General features: G+C 44.5%; 2 protein-coding genes across 2 annotated transcripts in view; one reads left to right on the top strand and one right to left on the bottom strand.

Annotated features, from left to right (window-relative positions):
• LOC128350309 (vitelline membrane outer layer protein 1-like) overlaps window positions 1-18339 on the top strand; it is a 381353-nt gene that overhangs the window by 126939 nt on the left and 236075 nt on the right. The gene's annotated exons all lie outside the window — the stretch shown is intronic.
• LOC128349659 (vitelline membrane outer layer protein 1-like) lies at window positions 5570-7606 on the bottom strand. The gene is made up of 3 exons (XM_053306321.1): window positions 7523-7606; window positions 6869-6972; window positions 5570-5864 (listed from the first exon to the last, which is right to left on the bottom strand). The coding sequence occupies exons 1-3, from the start codon at window positions 7604-7606 to the stop codon at window positions 5570-5572; spliced, it is 483 nt and encodes a 160-aa protein (XP_053162296.1).

Here is an 18339-nt window from a genome sequence, read left to right as displayed (position 1 = left end):
TGAGACAGCCTTGGCCGGCCTGATGGATGACTTTTATGGGGAATCAACAGAGCAAGTGTTACTCTGCTGGTTCTTCTGGATCTCTTGGCGGCATTCGATACCATCGACCATGGTATCCTTCTGGAACACCTGGGGGAGTTGGGGATAGGGGGCACTGCTTTGCATTGGTTCCGTTCCTATCTCTCGGGTAGATTCCAGATATTGGAGCTTGGTGACAGTTGCTCCTCAAATCAGGAACTGTTATATGGAGTCCCTCAGGGCTCCATTCTGTCACCAATGCTTTTTAACATCTACATGAAACCGCTGGGTGAGGTCATCAGGAGATTTGGTGCTTGGTGTTGTCAGTATGCTGATGACACTAAAATCTACTTCTCCTTTTCATCTTCAGGTAATGGCACTCATTCTCTAAATGCCTGCCTACAGGCCGTAATGGGCTGGATGAAGGGTAACAAATTGTAGCTGAATCCAAGCAAGACGGAGGTGCTCATTGTGGGGGCTCAGAATCTGAGGGGTGAGTTAGATCTTCCTGTGCTGGATGGGGTTACACTCCCCCAGAAGGAGCAGGTGCGCAGCTTGGGAGTACTCCTGGACCCAGGCCTCACCCTGGTATCTCAGGTGGAGGCCATGGCCAGAAGTGCTTTCTATCAGCTTCGGCTGATTCGACAGCTGCGCCCATTCCTCGAAGAGGATGACCTCAAAACAGTGGTGCATCAGCTGGTAACCTCCCGGCTTGACTTTTGCAATGCACTCTACGTGGGGCTGCCTTTGTACATAGTCCGGAAACTTCAGTTAGTTCAGAATGCGGCGGTCAGATTGGTCTCTGGGGCAACCCAAAGATATCATATGATTCCTGTTTTGAAACAGTTACACTGGCTGCCTTGATGTTTCCAGGCAAAATCCAATGTGCTGTTTATTACCTTTAACGCCCTGAATGGCTTGGGTCTGAGATATCTTAGAGAGTGCCTTCTTTTACACGACACCCACTGCACGTTAAGGTCATCTGGGGAGGTCCATCTCCATTTACCACCGGTTCATTTGGTGGTGACTCAGAGGCGGGCCTTCTCTGTAGGTGCTCCTGGGCTGTGGAATGCACTCCCAGCAGAGATTCGTAATCTTAATTCTTTACTGTCTTTCAAGAGAGCCCTTAAAACTCATCTGTTGGGCCTGGCCTTTCAAGGTTTTTAATTAGTTTTAATTGTTTTAATGTTAACCTGGCTTTCAGGGTTTTATTTGTTTTGATAGTTTAATTGTTCTTTAAGATGTTTTTAAATTGGTGTTTATATTTGTATTTCTGTTTTAATTGTTTTTATGATTTCTGTTGTTTAATTGTAAACCACCCTGAGCCAGCTCGGAAGGGCAGTATAAAAATTGAACAAATAAATAAATAAAATAAATAATGAGCTAGCTCATAGGGCATGTCACTTGGCATGTAGCCTGGTAAACGATGGATCTCAGGTCAAGTTTAACCCAAGACTAAGGGTGACTATCCCTGCACCCACCCCCTTGATTGCTCTGCTAACAAGCATGTTAATGACTGGCTCGGGGCACAGGAAGCTTGCTTGTTGAAATTCCTAGTCACTTCCAAGGCATTCTAAAAAAACCTTCACCCTGTACTGAAAGGAAGCATAACAATGTATTCTTTGCCCTGTCCCTTTTATCTACCTTTTCAGAAAGGTGTGGTCAGCATGTCACCTCAGGGCAAAATGCTGGCTATTTCTAGTCAAGACACAATCAGTAAGTGTATCTCTTCCTCAAATTCACCAGCTGTGTGTCATCACGTCTTGGCGTTGGCACCTCCATCTTGCCTTACCTGGACTTTTGCTACGGTCCTGCTTGTCACCTCCAGACCATCTCTTTTTCCTAGCCTGGTCTGCACAGCACTCTTGGCTGTGAAATCCTGGTCTCCCAAGATCAGATCCCCTTTGGGTTTTGCCTGGTTCCTGAACCCCTGTCTGGTCCCTGGGTTCCCGTTTCTGCCTGTCATGGAGGAGAAAGCAACCCTGGCACTGGCCGAGCTGCAACGGTCGAAACACCCCAATGGACAGAATTAGGTAGTATCTAACCTCTGCTCTCAAGCCTCTCACTCGCCTCCTTATTTGCTCCTTCTAAAATCCAAAGCTCTTCTCTCTAAAGACTATTTCTCTGGTCAGCATTGAGTGAACTAATTCAAAACTCAAGCCAAATTGCCTCTTTGTGAGCTTTAACCTAGTCCTTTTAACTTGTTAGTCTTGTTAGTTTGTCACTTAATATTGTGTTGCTCATTAATCATTATTTCTTTTCATGTACCCCTAAATCCTAAAATAAACATAATTCTATTTTTGTACTTCAACCTCTCTGTTCAGTTCTTTCCAAGATCAAAGCATTGAGCAAATTTATTCTGAGGTGGACTGCTCCATTCAAGCTTGTTAGATCCCCACACTAGCCAAAAACATCGCCAGGGGCATTTGCCAATTCCCCAGGAGCAGTTCCATTAACACAGGGCAGTAATACATGGGGTAGGGTTTAAAGGTCAGCTGCAAAAAGGAATTCTTGAATGGCGCTGCTCTATTTTTCCACAATGATGCTGAGGAAAGGGCCCCAGCCGCTTCCACTTGGAGAAAAGTATGCAGTCCCTAGGTTTACTCATGAGAATGGCTGGGCAGCGGGATCAGCATTGCCCCAGTGAAAGGAGCAATTCCTCATCTATGATAATGATGGATGCTGTACCTGATTCGACTGCTCACTCAAGAGAGTGTAAGGACATGAGGACTACCCTTCACAACTCATGTAAAGAACTGTCTGTGGGGACGGGGGTGGGTGTTGAGCTGAATCACTAATCATGTGCAATGACATCCCTTCTAAGGATGTACACGGAACTGGTGTGGGGACGCTTGAAGGTGGGGGGATGACTTTAAGGGTGGGGTGGGTGCACTTACCCCTCCTGCCACCTTCCCCCTGCCAGCACTCCATTTGCAAAGGGTCCCTCGGGACGGCAGTATACCGTACACATCACTCATGTCACGTTTGCGTGCCCGAGGTGTGCGCTCACAAGCACAACGTGCACATGCACGTGCCCAATGCTTGAAGACGCATCAGGTACTTCCGCTGGCATCCGGTCTGATGAGGCAACAGGGTGTCAGGGAGGTACACTGTTTCCCTGAGGGACCCTTTGCAAATGGAGCATCGTTGGAGGGAAAGCAAGGGGAGATGTAAGTGTAGACTTGCCTGCCCTTAACATCATCTCCCACCTTCAAACCGGCAGATGGCTCATAAAGGGCCTCCGAACTGGTTTCATGCACATTCCTAATACCTTTTCCCACAGACAGGTCTCTCATGAGATTGTCTGGCCATGGAGACATAAATAAGGGCTGGACAGCTGATGTCACCTAGCCAGGTTGCTGTATATCAGGAAGTCACAGGGATAGGCACACCTACAACAGCTCTCCCTGTCTTGGTGATTGCCATGAAGAAGCCATCAAAACATATCCTCTGCCAGCCCATTCCATTTGAATATGTCCATCTTTCTTATTGCCTGGAACAGCAACTCCACTCTTCTGGGGTCCCTGGAAATTGAGGCTCCCCTCTCCCACATCGACCCATGTTGACAGATCTGCATACAGTGCCATTCTGGTCCAAACCAGGAAATTTAAATGAGAGTAAGGATCGGTCCCAGGCACCAATGTTTCCCCAGTTTGCCCATCTGGCTACGACTGGACACATGGAGCATCAAAATCTCCTTTGGGTGCATGAAATGCTTTCCTGAAGAGGAGGGGGGTCAGTGTGCAAAAGTTCTATCATTAACCAGAGAGAATGGTGGCCCCACACTAGCGCCCCCCACCCCTTTGTTAACTCATGAGCATTCAGTCCAATGGAAGACTGAAGGTTTTTGCAAAGCTAAGGTCCTCCCCCATAGAACGGCCTTCTCATGAGAGTGCTAGTCCCCTGGCAGCAAGCTGCAATGGGGGCAGCAGCATGGTTTGGTCCCCATGGATTGCTTTCCCAGAGTGAGCCATCACAAGAGAATCCTTGGTCACAGCAGGCCAGACCCCAGGATCCTTTGTCCTCCTTCATATACATATCCCCTTCTAGGAAGTCATCGTGGTGTTCTCTTCCCTTTCCTGAATAACAGAAGAAATAGTGCCCCCCATCCACCTCCCAACAAGAAATAGTGTTTGTGTGAGACAATTTTCTTGTGGGGCTCTTACAAGGGTGGTGGTGCAATTGCCCTGAAAATGGAGGTTGCCAGGCTGCAGTTGGATGAATGTCTGCGATGCAATTCACAGATTGAAAAATTAACCATAGGTTCAGCAACCTCCGGTTTCATGTTACATGCGAATGTGGTCATAGCATGTATGCTGGAAAGTCTTGAACTTTTCAATTTCTTTCCATCATCCAATAGGATTTGTCACAGAGAAGAGCATTTTCCACCCTCCTAGCCATCTCTATAACTTTATCCAAGGTAGGTTTCCATTCCAATAACAGTTTTTCATGCAGTTTGGAGCAGTTTGTTTTCAGAACAACCTGATCATTGATCAGATCATCAGTATAACTGGCAAATTCACAGGTTACACTTAAGGCACACAGTGCTGTGACATCCTGATCACTAGTTCCAACAGGCAGTTGGAATCTAGAATAGAACATTCAGCAATCACATTCAAAGTAGGGTTGAAATGATCATCTAAGGTTTAAAGAGGAACTTCATAAGAATCGGCATCCCCTTCCAAGTTGGGGGATTGAGCAAATTATTATATATTCTTTGGCCTTCAGGGTCCAGGTAGTGAAGCAATGTAGCCTTCTATTTTACTAGAGTAAAATCAGGGGCCTGTATGGTGACAAGGTAATTGCAGAAATAGGACCTCCATTGTTTCCAGAAAAGAGTAGGTTCTCCTGGGGTGGACAAGAAAAAAAATGTGGTGGTGGGATATGAACCATGCTCCAGTGGGCATCCAGAGAACAACAGAGTCCAGGATTAAGAAGGAAAAATGACATTCAGGGGTTGTGCAGGTCAGGTAGCTGGAGAAACAATCAGCAGCAGCAATCGTATAATGCAGCAGTTCACGAATGTAAATGTAGGCCCAGTAATGCAATGAAATGAAGTTGCAGGAACATTCACAAGCTTGGCAGGCTCACATGCTTTGCAGGCTCAAACAACTCCATCTTCTTCTCCTTTACCTCCCTTTCCCTTTCTGACTCCACCCCCTATACTCTCTGCAAGATCCCCACTGGAACAAACTTCTAAACAAAAAAGCTTAGAAGATACTGGATAGAATACAACACAGTGACTGTCTGGTGGGGGAATCCCCCAATGAACCGCGCTCAGTGCAGTGGTTTTCAGAGGCCGGATTCCCGGAGGCCGAGATGACATGTCCTGGCCTCTGGAGATCCACACTGCTTGGCGCAATGCAGCAACATTCACTTGGTCATCTGGGGGAAGATGAGTTGGCCACCCACCTGGTTATAAAAATAGCCCCATAAGCAACTGAGATTTTTAAAAGACACAGACAACTCTTAGTTCAAGATTTAATTGTCATTGAGATTCATATTTTAGAACACAGGCAGCTGTGTTGTAAGAGACTGAGTCTCTTGTGGTTCAGTCACAGCAGTAGAACTTCACATCATTAAGAGCGGTGTCGTCAGCAGTACCTTGGTAAGCCTCCACTCTAGTCGCTATCCCACATATGAAGCCAGGGGCACAGCTCTTACTCCAGTCCCCAAACTTCCCCCAATTGTGTCCACGACCTTTCAGAACAGCTCCACATCCACATCTGAAGAGGATATTGTTGGCTGCTGTATCGTCACGGATCCCTTGGGGTTTTTCTACCTGCAGAGAGAATTGCTGCAGGTTGCCTTTGGGGCAACTATCAATCTCTCTCCAATTTCCCACGCTGCCAAAAAAGACAATGATGAAGATGTCCTGAGAAATTTAGGACCAACAAAAGGAAGTACTTCTTCACGCAGCACATAATTAATCTGTGGAATTGTCTGCCACAGGATGTTGTGATGGCCACAAGTTTGGGTGGCTTTAAAAGGTGCTTAGACAAATTCTTGGAGGACAGGTCCACCAATGGCTACTAATCTTGATGACTATAGGCTACCTTCAGATTCAGAAGTGGGATGCCTCTGGATACCCATTGCAGGGGAGCAACAGCAGGAGTGGGGGTATGCCTTTAGCTCCTGCATGTAGACTTTCCAGAGGAACCTGATGGGCCACTGTGAGGCTATTCTCACGACCAGCAAAAATCAGGCTAGGAGAGCGTAGCCCAATTTTTGCTGCTCGTGTAAACCCCTTGAGAAGCCCTCCCCTTAGCCCAGGTTAGCAGAGGGAGTGCTCCACTAAATGGGTTTAACAGATTGTGTGCTGCTGCGGTGCGGCTCCACGCCACGGCAACTCATGATGAGACCCCCGACTGGGAGGCTAAAAAGCAGCCTCCCTGCTCGGGGGTCTCTCCAGCATGCTCTGTGTGCTTGCGCAGAGCATCCTGGAACTCCCAAGGGCTGTGTGGCCCCTGAACTCCCAAGCCCCCGCTGGCTCCATAACGGAGCCGGCAGTTGTATGGGCGGCCGATCTGGCCACCCAGGCAGGGCTTCCTGATTGTCTGTGGGGAGAGCGAGCTTAGCCTGCTCTCCCCACAAACCCTTTCAAAGCGGGTCTCACTGATCGTGAGACCCGCCTCTGTGAGTAACAAGATGTGGGGCTAGATAGGCTTGGGCCTGATCCAGCAAGGCTCTTATGTTATTTTGTAAATAAATCAAAAGCAAGTGTATCTATTCTAGTCATTCCTTGCACGTCAGAGGAGGAATAACAGTAAAGAATTCAGCCTCACCCCTCCCACTGCCACATTCCATGCAACAAAGTCAAAGAGGAAAAGCAAGCAAAAAAGTCACTCACTGTCCAACTGTAGATTCAATGGTTGTGCCATCAGTACAGTGCAGACGGATGCCATTCAGGCCTGTATCATCATTCCACGCAAGAGGACCTTGGTAATCTTGTACCTAGTGGAGAAGGAAGGAAGAGAAGGTGATAAAGCTGTGGACAATACAAGGCAACAATATTTTCCACATTTATGCATACCTCTGTAGGCTAGTTCTCATGATTATGAATCGGAGAAAGCACCTACCTTAGTTTGGGAGCTGTGTGTGCTCCCAATATTTGATTCCTGTCCATTAAAAACAAGGTCAGAAGCGCCAGCAGTGATTGTGTGCTATGTGGAGGCAGGGTCAGAGTGTTCCCTCCTATCCAGCAACAGGACCCACTACCAGGGGAGGAGAGCTAATCTGATGAGAGCAAGCATTAATTGACCCCTTTTCTAAGCAGGGTCCACCCTGGTTTGCATTTGAATGGATGAGTACATGTGAGCATTGTAAGATATTCCCCTTAGGGGATGGATTGGAGCCGCTCTGGGAAGTGCAGAAGTTTCAAGTTCCCTCCCTGGCTTCTCCAAGACTGGGCTGAGAGAGACTCCTGCCTGCAACCTTGAAGAAGCTGCTGCCAGTCTCGCCGGATAATACTGCAAGACTGTGTTAAGCTCGAGGAATGGGGTACCGGTATTAATGATGTTAAGGAGGCTGATGAAGCTTTGTGGGTGAAACGGCGAATATCCGGAAGAGCCGTTTGACTTTGATCCATGAAGTTTGTTTTTCTCCATTAGGGCATGCAGTGGGCTTTATCTTTGATTCATGACATCTAATTTATGGAAGCCATGCTCGACGGGTTCTCTGCAATCTGCATGTTTGTTATTTGAAACCTTCACTCCTGTGCGGATGGTATTGAGCGTCTCTCATATAAGCCAGCACCCCCCTTTCTTTTGCCCTGTTCAGCCACATCCTTATATGTTCAGTTTGCATTCTCCTAAAGGGCATAAGGTGGTTAATTCGCTGACTGATGACATCCACACCTCGTTGAGACCACGTTTGATGCGGCTTTTTTGTTATTTGGAACTTCTATTACGACACTGGACTTGCCCATTTCATCTAGCAGCCCTATTTTTGCCTTGTTCAGTCACACCTCCTCTGGAAATCTCTGACTGTCATTGCATATGCTAAAATCTATGCATTCTGTATCATGAGATGGCAATTTTTGCATTATGTATCATGAGATGGCTTGAGTATTACTGTATATATTATTATTCTTGTTGAATTGTTTAGCTTGGATTAATGATTTTTGCTCATTAGTGTTATTGATTATTTAATTATTGGTTCATTGTTTGCTAATATACATTTTCAGTGTTTGGCTGCTTTATATTATTTGTATATTTGTTTTTCGTTGTCACGGTCGGATTTCCTCCCCCCCTCTTTTTCGCCAGTCTGTGAAGACAATACTCAACTTGATGGACCAATGGTCTGACTGTGAATAAGGCAGCTTCCTATGATCCTAAGTCTTTAATGGAATAGGAGGGAAGGCCGTCTGGCCCAGCTGCTGCTTAGCCCATGATCACTGCCAGTGGCTCCAACCTTGATTTTAACTCAAACATGAGCAGAAAATGGGAATCGCTCCTGAGCTAGAATGGAAGGCTTCTCTTGCCCTATGCGTAGTCTGGGAGTACTTCTGGACCCAAACCTCTCCCTGGCTTCTCAGGCTGAGGCAGTGGCTAGTGGGGCTTTCTATCCGTTTTGGTTGAGATGCCAGTTATGTCCATTTCTGGAGATAAAAACCTTAAAACAGTGGTGCATATGCTGGTATCCTCCAGATGTGACTACAGCAATGCACTCTAGGTTGGGCTGCCTTTGTACATTGTCCAGAAATTGCAGCTGGTACAGAATGCAACAACCAGGTTGGTCTCTGGGGTTACCCGAAGAAATCATATTACACCCATTTTAAAAGAACGACATTGGCTGCCAATAAGTTTCCAGGCAAGATACAAAGTGCTGGTTATTTTCACAATGGAGGGAAGTAAGAAGTGGGGTCCCCCAGGGATCTGTACTGGGACCGGTGCTTTTTAATTGATTCATAAATGATCTTGAAGCAGGGGTAAGCAGCGAGGTGGCCAAATTTGCAGATGACACCAAACTCTTTCAGGTAGTGAAATCCAAAACGGATTGTGAGGAACTCCAAAAAAGATCTCTCCAAGCTGGGAGAGTGGGCAACAAAGTGGCAAATGCGGTTCAATGTTGGCAAGTGTAAAGTGATGTACATTGGAACGAAAAAAACCCAGCTTCAAGTATACGCTGATGAGATCTGAGCTGTCAGTGACTGACCAGGAGAGGGATCTTCGGGTCGTGGTGGACAGCTCGTTGAAAGTGTCCACTCAATGTGCAGCAGCTATGAAAAATGTCATTTCCATGCTAAGGATCATTAGGAAGGGGATTGAAAATAAAACAGCTCATATTATAATGCCCTTATACAAAACTATGGTGCGACCACATTTGGAGTACTGCGTACAGTTCTGGTCACCAATTCTAAAAAAGGACATGTTGAACTGGAAAAGGTGCAGAAGAGGGCAACCAAGATGATCAGAGGCCTAGAGCACCTTTCTTATGAGGCAAGACTACACCAACTGTGGCTTTTTAGTTTAGAAAAAAGACGACTGCGGGGAGACATGATAGAGGTCTATAAAATCATGCATGTTGTGGAGAAAGTGGATAGAGAGAAATCCTTCTCCCTCTCCCATAACATTAGAACCAGGGGTCATCCCATGAAATTGAGTGTCGGGAACTCTAGGACCAACAAACAGAAGTACTTTTCCACACAACGCATAATCCACTTGTGGAATTCTCCGCTACAAGATGTGGCAGCAGCCAACAACCTGCATGGCTTTAAGAAGGGTTTGGATAACTTCATGGAGGAGAGGTATATCAACGGCTACTAGTCGAAGGGCTGAGGGCCACCTCCAGCCACAGAGGCAGGATGCTTGAGTACCAGTTTCAGGGGAGCAACAGCAGGAGGTAGGGTATTCCCTCAACTCCTGCCTGTGGAGCAGCATCTGGTGGGCCTCTGTGTGAAACAGGATGCTGGACTAGATGGACCTTGAGCCTGATCCAGCAGGGCTGTTCTTATGTTCTTATGTTATTACCTATAAAGACCTGAATGGCTTGGTTAAAAGGTATTTAAGAGAACACCTTCTTCTTCATCAACCCGACCACCTATTAAGATGATCTGGGGAGGTCTGGTTGCAGTTGCCACTGGTTCGGTTGGTGGACACTTGAAATTGGGCCTTTTCCAGGATTGCCCTGGGACTTTGGAGTGCATTTCCTAACAAAATTAGAGCCCCTCTTTCTCTGGATGTTTTTAAGAAGGGCCTGAAAACTTATCTGTTTAATTAGGCTTTTAGTTTATAGTTTTTTAATGTTTATATCTGTATTTTAAACTGTTTTAATTGTGCTTTGTGTTTTAGATTGTAACCGCCCAGGGATTTGCATGTGGGGCATTATGAGGGAAATGTGGGAAGGAAGGAAGGAAGGATCATGGTCATGAGAACAGCCCTTGCATTTTTAATGTGATTAGCACTGCACTCTGGCTTACAAGTCAAAATGGATTGGATATTCCATGGGCTAATTAAACAATAAAGCAATCTTAGTTCTAGTCATGTGCAACTGGTTACACACGGCAACAGCTGACCATAGATGCGGATGTGTATTCACATCTGTATCAAAACACATTTGCATGCATTAGGGATATGCATGGAACCTGTTTGTCTGGTTCAGTCCAATTCCGGTCCGGACAAACTAGGTCTGGTCCAGTTTGGCTAACGAACCAGGATAAACTGGTTTGCAAGCTGGTTCAGGGGTATACTTGTAAAGGGGAATCCAGGGAGGATTTCCCTTTACAAGTAAAGGAGGATTCCTTAACTTGAGGTGGGGGACCAAGTGAAAGGGTCCTTAATACCTTTTATTTTCAGGCCATGGCAGTAGCCATAATGGCAAAATGTCTCCGTAGGTTGTCAGGGGTGGTGACGGGGGCTCCTCCAAGCCCCCACTGGCTTCCCAAATGAAGGGGTGGGACCAGACCGGGCTGTCATTCAGGAGCCGGCGGGAGGGCTTGGAGGAGTCCCCGCTGCCTCCCCCTGCTGCCTCTGGAGACTCTCTGCCACCACCACCGCCAGCTGAAGATAAAAGGTATTAAGGATGCTTTCTCTCTCCCCCGCCCCCTTATGTTACGGAATCCTTTACTTGGAAAGGAGAATCCTCGCTGGATTCATTTTTACAAATATATCCTTGAACCAGCCCACGAACTGGTTCTTAGAACCGGAGCCGGTCTGGTTTAAACTCAGAGTGCCCAAACCAGGCCAGTTCAATTTGACCCATGATTCGAATCAAGCTGACTTGCACATCCCTAGCATGAATGTTTGCATCTACTTTTGCCATGCAGAGAAGAAAACTTAATAAGAGAAATACAACATTGCTGTTGCCTGGCCTAGATACTCCTGCATCTGCCCACCTGTCCCCGTCCCTCTGTGTTCTGCAGGGTTTTTCTCAGGTCTCGTATGCAGCACAACACCAGACCTGAATTGCTTCCACACTATCAGTGTTGTCTGGACTTTCCATCTTTTGTAGATTCACCTTTTACAGAGCTCTGATTCTCTTTACTGCAGAGCTCTGATTCTCTGCAAGTGCTCCGCAAACCCCATTTTTCTGCTCGTGAGTTGCTGTGGCGCGGCTCCATGTTGTGGCTACTCATGAGGAGACCCTCGACCATGAGGCTGAAAAACAACCTCCCAGCTTGGGGGTCTCTCCATCATGCCCTGCGCACTCACGCAGCGCATGCTAGAGTTTTCGGGGGCCGTGCAGCCCCCAAACTCCCCAGCCCCGGCTGGCTCCATGACGGAGCCGGCAGTGATGTGGGCGGCCGCTGCGGCTGCCCAGAGTAGACTGTCTGCTCGTCTGCGGGAAGAGTGGGCTCAGCCCACTCTTCCCACAAACCCTCCCCAGGTGGCTCCCACCGATCGTGGGAACCACCTCATTGTCTCTTTCATTTCCCCCTAACATTAATAGGTGGTTGCAGCTGTTCAATATACACGGTCTCTCTTATCTTGCACTTTACTGTATTTTCTTCAACAGCCAAAACAAACATCTTTGTTTGGACAACTCTCCCTTCATGTTTTTTCTTACATATGTTTTGCCCAGGGTTTCAATTGGTTTTTATTATGATGCATGGCTTCCAAGTGCTCTTTATACCTTGCCTGAGGTTGTAAGATCTTTGTGTTTAATTTGTTTTTACCGGCACATTATAAGAGGTCTTAAATCTTCTCAGATTGCTTACAGCCAGAGATATATGTCCCATGTGCAGAATACAATTAGCATTTCTCTTCATTCTCTGTTGGTCTTTGTTCCTCCAGAATATAAGGTAATCCAAAAGTATTCAGCAACATCTTTACTCTGAAAGACCATTTTCTCCAGTTTATTTCATTGAGCAGTTCAACAGTGGGAAGCCGCTCCATAGATGCAAAAGTAGTCATCTTGTCCAGCTTCTTTGCCTACAAACTCTTTTGTTATCCCACAACCTACTGCTTCACAACTGGGCTCATAACCCAATGCTGCAGAGAAATTACTTAATCTCGATAAGTAATAAATATTACAGGAAGCAACTCTAACTGAGAAACAAGAGTTTGATATTTACTACTAACTAAAAGCACAGGATAAGAAAACTGCCTAGAGACTTCAGTTGTGGGTAGTATACAAATATGAGAGAGAGAGAGAGAGAGAACAATAAACAGACTAACAGTCTCTTATGCAGAGAGAGGGAGAATCTCTCAGTTTGAATTCAAGACAGAAAATATTAAGAAGCAGACAAACAAAACTGTAACTTCACCCCCAGGCCAGTACATAGACATATACAAAAACAGACAAGCATGCCCCACATGAAGAACGGAGACAATGTTCATGGCAAAATCCCAGCAATGAAGGGGAGGAGGTCTATCAGGCATGTTGGAGCTCCAACTGTAGAACTCTACAGAGTTCTACAGTGGGAGGAGAGAATTTTGTCTGAGTTCAGACTGTTGGAGCTCCCTCCTGTCACTGCAGAAACTCATTCTGATTATGCCAAACATAGAACTCTACATGAATCACATTGTTTTTTAAAAAGAAAATCTAGGGCTTGCTGTTTGAGAGATGGAGATCAGTGTCCATTCCTATGCAACATGATGTCTCAAGATCAAGTTCCAGAGTTCCTTAGTTGGCCTGTACACTTGCAGGAGATGTCCACTGGTGTGGTAGCCAAGAGTGCCTGTTCCTATCTCCTACTGCTATCATGGAGGTATAGATCCCAAGAAGAGTGCAAGCAAGAGTTGCTCTCAAATTTCCAGGCCACAGAAGTATGCAAGTAAATGTTAGCCTTGATTGACAATTTTGCCCAGAATCTTCGTTTTAAAAGATTAATTTCAAGCCATTGGTAAATGAACATTTTCCTAGTGGCGGAACTTTGGGACAAACTATCATGATTTTAGAAGCCATTTCAGACCTCATACAAACTGGATGCTTTATCCTATTAGAGATTTATGCCCAATGGGGCTCTATAAAAATGTTATTTTGGAATGCTGGACATTCTTTTATTAAAGTTATGTGTTAAGTGTCCTTAAATTTACTGAAATAAATGTTTGTTTCAAAATGTATATTTAAAAAATTATCTTTTGTTTTTTATTTATTTATTTAACATATTTGTATACTGCCCAAAATGCAAGTCTCTGGGTGGTTTACAACAAAATAATACAACAAATAAAACGGTTAAAACATTACAATAATTTAAGATTGAAAACACCGCTAAAACTATTAAAAACCATAAAACTATTAAACTGTACCTAATTAAGCCTGGGTGAACAAATGTTTCTTGACTGCCTTTTTTAAAGTTGTAAGAGATGGAGAGGCTCTTATTTCAGCAAGGAATGCATTCCAAAATCTCAGGGCAGCAACAGAGAATGCCCATCGCTGAGTAGGCACCAGACTAGCCGGTGGCAATTACAGACGAACCTCTCCTGATGATCTCAATGGGTGATGTGGTTCATAGCGAAGAAGACGTTCTCTTAAATACCCAGGGCCCAAGCTGTTTAGGGCTTTATAGGCTATAAACAAGACCTTGTATTTTGCCTGGAAACGTATTGGCAACCAGTTTGGAACTTTTAAGATACAAGTGATACAGTCTCTTTGAGATGACCCAGAGACCAACCTGGCTACCACATTCTGGACCAACTTCAGTTTCCAGACTAGGTACAAAGGCAGTCCCACATAGAACACATTGCAGTAGTCAAGTCTGGAGGTGACCAGCAGATGTACTACTGTTCTGAAGTCATTTATCTCAAGAAACGAACACAGCTGGTGTATCAACCAAAGCTGATAGAAGGTATTTCTGAACACCTGGGATACCAGGAAAAGGTTTGTGTCCAGAAGCACCTCCAAATTGCATACCTGTTCCTTCTGGGGAAGTGTGACCCCAACCAGAACAGACAGACCCCATCCAGAACAGTCAGATCAAAATCTCAATGTTTAAAATGATATTAATTGTTAATTGATTCGATGTTTTAAATGATATTAATTGTAAACCACCCAGAGACACAGGTTTTGGATGGTATAGACATATTTTAGATAGATAGATAGATAGATAGATAGATAGATAGATAGATAGATAGATAGATAGAATCTCCCGTGTCCCGACCCCACAAATAAGTACCTCCGTTTGATCTGGATTCAGTCTCATCCAGCCCATCACCACCTCCAGGCAGGCATTTAGGGAGGTGGTGCCTTCTCCTGATGATGTTTACAGGGTAAAAGAGTTTTGGGTGTCATCAGCATACTGATAACACCCTGCGCCAAATCTCCTGATGATCTCTCCCAGCGGCTTCATGTAGATGTTAAACAACATCAGAGACAATATGGAGCCCTGAGGCACACCATACAAAAGTTCAGATTGTGAGGAACAGCAGTCTCCAAGGGACACCATCTGGAACCTGCCCGAGAGGTAGGAGCAGAACCACTGCAAAGCAGTGCCTCTAACTCCCAGCCCCCTCAGACGCTCCAGAAGGATACTATGGTCAATAGTATCAAAAGCCACCAGGAAGTCCAAAAGGACAAACAGAGTCATACTTCCCCCATCAATTCCCAATTGGAGATCATCCATCAGGCCGACAAGGCAGTCTCCACCCCATAGCCCGCCCAAAAGCCAGTCTGAAATGGGTCTAGATGTCTCTCTGCATGACATAAAAGTGCTCTTTTGAGCACACACACATACACCACTCAGTAAAAATGCCCTGTGGCTTCCCCTAGTTTAGTCAGTCTATTCCTCAAAGTTGCCCCCCAACTCCATGCTGCAAAGCTTCACACTCCTCTGCACATGCTTACAATCACTGTCTTCTGTATTACTTCAGCTAGTTTAGGGACTATTTAAAAAACAACATGAGTGTTATCCTGTCTTCTTGTTTTTATTATTCTGAAAACTGTCTGGTAAGTATCCCCTTCCTGTTTCTGCTGCTGTTTCATCAGAAGATTCGGTGCAGAGTGTTATCAGTATGCTGATGACACCCAAATCTTTTTCTCCATGTCAACATGGAGCTACACAGACATGGTGGTGTGACTGACTTTCTCTCAGTATCTCTTGTTGTTGGGGAGAGAAGAGATTCTCTTACCATTGCAAAACAAAAAACAAAGAAAGAGATTCTCTTACCATTGCAAAACAAAAAACAAAAAAACCCAAAACCAGACCAGTCCAGGAGGGCCAACAGGTGAGGTAACTGACTGAGAGCAGAGACTGAAAAAATGTTTCCACGTCAAATGACGGTACAAAGGTTTCCTTCATTCACATTAGCCATCAGTTTTCAAATCAGGGGAGGAGCATGTGGTTTGCAGAAATGCAACAGAGCTAACGTTCCAAAGGTAGATACAGTATAATAACATTTTGACCAATGTTAAGGTGAAAAATTAACATCTTAAAGAAAAGTAATTCAAATAATTGGCTTAGTCACTGCCATATTGTAAAAGAAAAGAAATTAGTAATTATTTTAAACAGGGAAGCCTTTAAGAGGTCCTTCTGATATACTGATATTCTAGATGCTACACATTAATTGCTTAACGTAAGGGTGTGTGTGTGTGTGTGTGAGAGAGAGAGAGAGAGAGAGAGAGAGAGAGAGAGAGAGAGAGATTTTAAAAAGTCTGCATACAGTGTATCTGCAGTTATTTTTATTTGTAAAATTCCTTGTAATGAGAAGGGTATAAAATTTTCAGAGCTTCCCACAGATCAAATTATGCTTTATATTGATCAGTATTAACCCATGACATCTTTCTCATGACATTTAGTCTTGGACAAATCAATAGGAAGAGATAATATAACTGGCATGACTTAGAAATTATTGAGCATTTATCATAGGAAATGCCACCTTAAGTGGCACAGTTGGGAAATGCTTGACTAACAAGCAGAAGGTTGCTGGTTCGAATCCCCACTGATACTATATCGGGTAGCAGCGATATAGGAAGATGCTGAAAGGCATCATCTCATACTGCATGGGAGAAGGCAATGGTAAACCCCTTCTGTATGCTACGAAAGAAAACCACAGGGCTCTATGGGCGCCAAGAGTCAAAATTGACTTGACAGCACATTTTACCTTTATAATAGGAAATGGCAGTCGGTAGTGATATCTTCAAATTTCCTCCTTCCTTAAAATGAGTAATTACTTAATTACTCACATTACTTAATCACTTACTTAATCACTCTGTGTGTGTCTGTGTCTGTGTGTCAGTAAGCTAAAAAAACCAAAGAGGAGTTGTGAAAATGAACATGGTGGTGTTTGCTTGTTGAAAGCCAGATAAATTTTTCTCTCTCTTTTTGGGGAGCATGCAGGGGCGTATCTAGGTGAGGCAGGGAGGGCACATGCCCCGGGCGCCACTTGAAGGGGGGGCGCCATTTTTAAAAATTAATTATTATTATTATTTTTAAAAATGACCAATGAAATCAAAATGGCCACCACACATGTTCAAATGGCCTCTCTGAGGCCCTAGTCCATGCCAGGTCTTGCAGAGGCCATTTGAGCATGCACGGCAGCCATCTGTTTCGAGATGCCTTTAAAAAAAAATTTTTTTTTTAATGGCCACTGCACATGCTCAAATAGTCCCTGTGAGGCCCTAGAGGCCAGCGGGGGGGAGGGGGAAACTTTCCAGACACCCCCCCACGACCTTTATGAAGCCCCTCAAAGAGGCTACAGGTTTAAAAAAAAATTAATATAATATAAGTCACTGTACACATATTCAGATTCAGAGAATATTCAGTACAGAGAATCAGGGCTTGTAAATACTGAGCTGAAGCTTATGAGCTAGGATTGTATTAATTTGCTCCTACTTTGCTTCTTATGATAAGTTAGTTAAATGTGATGTCAATAATATTAATGGTGAATTTGTCTTTGAATCAGTGTGAAATCCTTATTATTAAGGCCCACTAGGAGTTTCTTGCTCTCTTTCTCTCATTTTAATAGCAATAGCAATAGCAATAGCACTTACATTTATATACCGCTCTATAGCCGGAGCTCTCTAAGCGGTTTACAATGATTTAGCATATTGCCCCCAACATTCTGGGTACTCATTTTACCGACCTTGGAAGGATGGAAGGCTGAGTCAACCTTGAGCCCCTGGTCAGGATCGAACTTGTAACCTTCTGGTTATAGGGCGGCAGTTTTACCACTGCGCCACCAGGGGCATTTTAACTGTTTACTCTGCATATCCTTTAATTATTTTCAGAGTATCTGGGAAAAGTCAAATTCTCCATTTATTTTTAAAACTGATGTAATAGTGATGCTACAATGCATAGTAGAGAATTAGACAGGCACTTCTGTTTAGTTTTCCAAGTACACCTCCACATAGTATTTGGGTATTTCATCAGCCCCAGCATACTGAAATTGGTAGTTTCCCAGCATTTTTTGGTCTGGCTATGTCCACTGCTAAATAGTTTTTGAAATATTAAAAGATTAAGGAGCTCGACTTGTATTTTTGAGCTGATATTATGGTAAAGTTATCTGAAAGATGGGTGTCAGATGTTCGGACAGGGGGCGCAATTACAGTGCTTGCCGTAGGCACAGTTTTCCCTAGATACGCCTCTGGGAGCATGTGTGTGTTTATTATGTGTGTATATATATATATATATATATATATATATATATATATATATATATATATATATATAAACTATCTATGCATATATCTTAACATAATAATAGTATTATTAAATAAGAAAAATCACCCCTTTGCCCAAATCTCTGAATTTGGGGGGTCTGAATCTGGGGTGATTTGTTTTGTACCCGAATCTGGGCAATTGTGGACAGGGGTGATTTGTTTTGTCTACGAATTGCCCGAATCAGCCAGATTCAGGTACAAATCATTTTGTACCCAAATCGTTTTGCACATCCCTACTAAGCTCTACTGTTTCCCCAGCTTCCCTTTCAGGGTTCAAGAACT

This window comes from Hemicordylus capensis, chromosome 3, assembly GCF_027244095.1.
Source record: "Hemicordylus capensis ecotype Gifberg chromosome 3, rHemCap1.1.pri, whole genome shotgun sequence".
NCBI lineage: Eukaryota > Metazoa > Chordata > Lepidosauria > Squamata > Cordylidae > Hemicordylus > Hemicordylus capensis.
This window is presented reverse-complemented; position numbering and strand designations above follow the sequence as displayed.